Below are 6000 nucleotides of genomic sequence, written 5' to 3' on the forward strand. Positions count from 1 at the left end.
CCCCTAACTCCCCTTTTTGGGGTTCAACAAGTTTTTCTTATGCAATTCTTCCTTCTAAACACTCTGCATCTATTTGAAGAATGTGGAAGCAACAGATGGTACACAAGGCAAAGAGTGCATGTGTGCACATGGAACACTCGCTTCACTCCATATGTCCATATGTTTCTATGTGAAAATACTAATACAACAGAGAAGATGCAGAGGAGATTTTGTACCTCTGAGACTATTTACTTCCCTTTTGCTTGGGAGCAACTCTCTCTATCTCTCTGTCATTTTCTCACTGTGTGTGCATATGTGTGTTTGCGTGCATGAATGAGTGTAAGTGCACATGCTTATGCATGTCCCATCTCTACTGCTGTGGATGTTAATGGATGCATGAGGTTTGAAAATGCGTTCATGCTGGGCAGGTCAGTCAGGACAGGTATGTTACACCCTTATATGTGCGTTATGTGCTAACATCAGTGTTTTGGCTCAAGCCGTGGTTAAGTTCTTATGGGAAAGCCACTTCACTTTGCTATTGTTTAGCCATTTACAGTAGAAGCTCCTGAAGGGTCTGTCACCAACTGTGGATGTTGCCTAGTGAAACAAGACCCAAGCACCTTGAAGTGCTTGTTTCAGGGAGCTGCATTTAAGTCTGCTCCTTCTCAAGAGTTCCTCCTGAAACTATTTGGCGAACAATGGGGGTAGAAGAAGAGTTTGAAGGAGAAAAACAAGTCGTTTTCCAACCACCCACATCCCATCTGCTCGCGAAATGCCTGCTTTATTATTATCAGTGCTGTTGTCACAGTTATGATTTTAAGTTTGCTTGTTGCCGTGGTTGTCGTTGTCACCGTTGTTGTTGGTTTTTTTTCTGTTTGAGGAGAAGAATTGCACTGTGAAACAGTGCAGTGGGGAAAAATTCCACCCCTGTGTGCATCTAATCGTCCATTCACAACCCTCTTAATGACTTGTCAGTTCTCCTGCTCTTCCATTTTCTGTCCAATTAATTCTTTTCTTGTGCTCCGGATAAAGGCAGACAATAGGGCCCCTCCACCACATAATAAATCATTAAAATTCAGCGGCTCTCAGTGCCACTTGGCAGTCTCCCTCCGCCAGTTGGGTACGGCTGCTCGGTATGCATGCCAGTGCCCAGTTTGAAATTCTACTCTGCAGAAAAGAGCACTGGAGAATTCTCTTCTTTGCCCTACTTCAACTGTATATCAACTTTAGAGCCAGCTGGGATATGTTTTCATGAATTTTCCCACATTTAAAAGATGAGTCATGAAACGCCATGCCAGCACTTTACCCCAGTATGTGGTGTTTTAGTTATAGAACCCTTTAATATCTTTCCTTCTTCTTTCCAAAATTAGAAGTGCCCTCTCCTGTGACCCTTAATGAAAAATGTCTTGTAAAATGAAGACTACTGCTTTTCTGAACAAATAATTAAAATAGAATATCTGGACCTTTAATAATTTAAGGAGTTATGAAATTCTGTTATAACTACTTCACAACACGTTTACCTTTTCAAATTAAGTTTACCACAAGCCAGAAACTGGCAATGAGAATGTTATCACAGATTTTAGCAATATTGTTCAGGTACACTTAATCCAGGATATTAACTAATACACTGTAGATTAAAAAAACGTTTGTTTGTTTTTTATTTATACTGTTTACATATATATATATATATATATATATATATATATATATATATATATATATATATATATATATATATATATATATATATATATATATATATATATATATATTGTGTGTGTGTGTATGTGTGTGTGTGTGTGTGTGTGTGTGTGTGTGTGTGTGTGTGTGTGTGTGTGTGTGTGTTTCTATAGGCTATTCGTTTGTGCACTCAAACCTCAAACCTTTTAACTTTGTCATCTGCCGGTTCCCGTAAGCGCGAAAGAGTAGCGGCAGCTGTGGATAACGATAGTGAATAAAAATGTCGTTTTCAGCAGCTGTTTTAAAGGGGAAGGTGGATATACAGCAGTTAGCGACAACTATCATTAATTTGCAAACAAAAAAGAGCAAATGAGGGAAATGTATGGTATGTATGTACAATACAGCAATGGCTACGCCTTTGAACAAAATCGAGAACGCCGCACGGTTCAAGACGAAAAAAGGTTTATTATTTTTCACAGATATGGCCAGCAATTAAGGTTAGCTTCTTGTAAAAATGCACTTGTTAACACACACACACACACACACACACACACACACACACACACCCAAACACACACAAACACACAAAAAACAAACAAACAAACAAAACAAAACCAAAAACCTCATAGCCGGGTATTTTTTAAATGGAACAACAGGGAAAGTGTACAGAGAACAATGTTTGATTTTCACAGCTGAAAGCAATCAACATGTTTTTAAAAATATGATATGAATTTAAATGGCATCAAATAAGAAGCCGGTAGGACATTTCTGAAGCAACAGGTTTAAAATGAACGGGAAAAAGAATTGCGTTAAGCTCACGCAAGACTGAGGCAATCAAAATCACGCAAAGGCAGCACGTACTTGCACGTATTTCTATACTGTTTGTGTCAATATGTGGCAAATAATTATTCAATTTATCTTCAGTGAACAGATTAGAATTCCGGGTATGTTTTTTAAGTGCTACGTCAGCTCGTTCGTGAGCAACGCGGGAATGGCCAACCTGTGCGAGTCGCGATGCCCCATATCACCCAACCCCACCGTACAGCTGACGCGTCACTCACTGTGTTTCGGTGTTATCTTTCCACATTTCCTTTACCATAACATCATGACTAATTGCAATTCGATAAGCATGCAGGCACCTGTTCTATCACGTGGTATTACATTGGTCTGAATCTGTTGATTTTTCTGAATAACATGGAATGAACATTGTGGTTTTATTTTCTTTCCAGGAATGCGTTGTAATAATACAAATGATGTGAAATCAGCACAAAATTCAATATTTGTCTGTACTAGTTTATCATCCCCACCAATTCACAACCCCCAAAAGCTTTTTACATCTATACAACTGAAACACACAAAAAATGATATCACAATTAACATAAATACATAGGGAATATCTCTAAGCAAAAAGAAAACATTTCTGATTAAAATTAAGAAGTGAGTGACCAATTGATGGTGAGAGGTTTTACAGCTGACTCTGTAGCAAACATTGCTGCTTCATATTTTTAAAATAATTGGTCCCAGTGCACGTGTATTTGTTTCTCCATCTGCCTTGTAAAAGGATTTGGCTTGCTTGTGTACTTCACTCCAACACAACTGAGGGCATATACATAGTCACTAAAAAAGAGAAGTTGAACCATAGGAGTGCAGGCCTGTATGCAGGGAGAGGACCAGTGACAGGTGGTCCTCACCAAGGATTTCCACATGCTGTGCAGGCACCAATACATCATGTTCATGGCTGTGTGTGTGTGTGTGGGTGTGTGTTGGGGGAGTTATGATCAATTGTACAAAATCAGCAGGCACTTTTTTCGTCTTTTTCTTCTCATAGCTGGGCAAATGTCCCCACAATTTTCTCAGCTACCTCTATTCCTTCATAAGTGCATCCAGAGTATGGACAAAGTTTACAGAGGGAGAAGCATTCAAGGCCTTGACAGGGTGGTATAAACTGGCGAGTCCCAGTTTGCAGTGGGGCTATGAGATGGGGGAATGGACAGGCTGTTGAGGATAGGGCCCCCGTAAGCCCTCCGTGAGGAGTGGAAATAGGGGTACTGGTAGAGGCTGGAGGTGTAGCCAGAATATGGGCTGTAGTAGTTGGTGGTCTGCAGGTCCGCATAGTCACACTGGGAGCTGGGGAAAGAGGCAGCGCAGCTCTGGGTGCCGTATGAGCTGTAATCGGGGTGCGATGGTGACCCATGTGAGTGCTCACTGTAGTGGCTGGGGCTCAGCTGTTCCGTTTTGATGTGAGGCCTTTGCTGGGCCACGTCTCCTGCACCAGCGGGAGAGGAGGAGGAGGTGGCAGAGGCTATGGCCCCTTTGCGGCTCCAGCCAGCGCCGGCATGGCTGTAAGACACAGTGTAAGCGTTGGGGTTGGGCCCATGGCCAGGCTCCGAGGGTATGGAAGGGGCTGCTGCTCCAGCGTGCCCGTTCACTGGAAGATACTGGTCAAACTCATGCACATCAAAGGCCTCCATGTTGCCGATGACATCCGTGCTGAGCTCGGAGATGTCCACGTTGCTGAAGTCGATGTTCTGGCGCCCTGCATCCAGGAGTCGCCTACCTTCGTGCTTCAGGTCTTGCTTCGGTCCATGATGGAGGTCGGTTTTTGGGGTTGTTGGTGGTGTAGGTGGCCCATGTGGCTGACCTAAAATTTTCAATAAAAATTAAATCTCATTTTCTGAAGTTATAAAATCCATGGTAATAGTTATTAAGTAAATTAAGCAAAGCTTAAATAGTGAAATAAAGGCTGCGATTTGAACGACCATATTCAGTGAAATTCCATACTACTGTAATTTGGATTTCCTATCCATAGAGTAGCAGTCACTCACCTGAATGGTCAAGGTGGTGATGATCAGCTAACCCAGCCAGGTTGCCCATTCCTGGCTCAGTTTTGTACATCTGATGGCTCAACTCAGCCCCAGAGTCGGAGTCACTTTGCCCTGGCTTCACACTCTTCCGACGTCTTGGCTGGTACTTGTAATCGGGGTGATCTTTCTTGTGCTGGACCCGCAGTCTCTCTGCTTCCTCTACAAATGGTCTCTTTTCATTCTCTGATAACAAGCTATGGTAGGAAGTAAGAAACAAATAGGGAAATTACAAATCATATGTATAATGTCTAGGCTAGTCAAAATGTATCAGAGTCCATCACATGGTGAACTGTGAATGCTCCATACATTCGTTGTTAATAAGTGATAATGTTAACGTTTGAAGCGGTGTATTCCTGCCAGATATCTATATCTCTATTCCAGCAAAATGTAATGAAAAGTAAACCTACGCATAAACGGCGCATGGGAATCACAATATCATAAAATCAATAATGAGAAAATATTTATTCAAACAAAACCCTTTACTTTTTTAAAGATCGAACTTACCGCCACAGCTTCCCCAGAGTTTTGCTGAGTTCAGCGTTGTGCAGATGTGGATACTGATCTGCAAGCTTTCTTCGTGCTGCTTGTGCCCACACCATAAAAGCATTCATTGGCCGTTTGACGTGAGGCTTGGTTTTGAGCGTACCGTTACCCCTCACCGGCATCGGTACAAGTGACCAGTCGTATCCCTTAAGTACTTGCGATACTGCATCTCTGATACATGCTGGGAACCTGTCATCATCATCATCTAGTTTTTTACAAAGACCAGAGTTCAGCGATCCATGCCCGTCCGATCCGGCCGGTGAAGACGGGGCATCCGAGTCCGACTCGTCTTGAGACATTGAACTGGACGTACCTGTCGGACTGCAAGGTGGGTCTGTGATAGACTTGTCGTGCTCCTCCGTCATTTTGTCCTCTGGCCAGTTTCAGGTGGTAAAATCCGTCTCGTGTTTCACTTAGTGAACTGCACGTCAACAAATTTACGCCAAAATGTTGTCACATACGTTACACTGCAGGAAAGGTTTTAGAATCCTGGAGTGTGAATTTTGTTGATAATGTTCCGAGCAATTGAATCTCGCTCAGCCCTTCAGTTGTGATCTCGCTGTGCAACTTGGTGACAGTCGATAAAGACTTTCGATGAAGTTGGAGCACGTCACAGTCCTCTTTTACTCCTCATTGGTGGACTGTCCTAGAATACTGTATTCTGATTGGCCAAGGACACAATCTCAATCAAGTCATCTGATATAATGCTTTCAGCAGTAGATATAGGCTACTTCGGTATTAATTTACAAGTAAGAGATAATCAGTTTTTATGATCGATTATAGTTGTGATATATAGTATAATTTATTTCAAAGTCGCTCTTGTAAGCACTGCGCCAAGTAGTTGACCATGTTATATAGGCTCTAAAGTTGTTATTTAAACAAAATATAGATAAATAATACATTTATAAAGGTTTCTGACATTTAATTAGAAAAT

At 41.9% G+C, this 6000-nt stretch overlaps 1 protein-coding gene across 1 annotated transcript; it reads right to left on the bottom strand.

The window, feature by feature from the left end:
• Positions 1–2104: 2104 nt before the first annotated feature.
• On the bottom strand, positions 2105–5657 carry sox8a (SRY-box transcription factor 8a). Its single transcript, XM_027006768.3, has 3 exons — positions 5028–5657; positions 4485–4717; positions 2105–4300 (listed from the first exon to the last, which is right to left on the bottom strand). Exons 1-3 carry the CDS (start codon positions 5429–5431, stop codon positions 3579–3581), a joined length of 1359 nt encoding a protein of 452 aa, XP_026862569.1. The 5' UTR covers positions 5432–5657; the 3' UTR covers positions 2105–3578.
• Positions 5658–6000: the final 343 nt, after the last annotated feature.

Source organism: Electrophorus electricus, chromosome 3 (assembly GCF_041902795.1).
Source record: "Electrophorus electricus isolate QZ-2024a chromosome 3, ASM4190279v1, whole genome shotgun sequence".
Classification (NCBI taxonomy): domain Eukaryota; kingdom Metazoa; phylum Chordata; class Actinopteri; order Gymnotiformes; family Gymnotidae; genus Electrophorus; species Electrophorus electricus.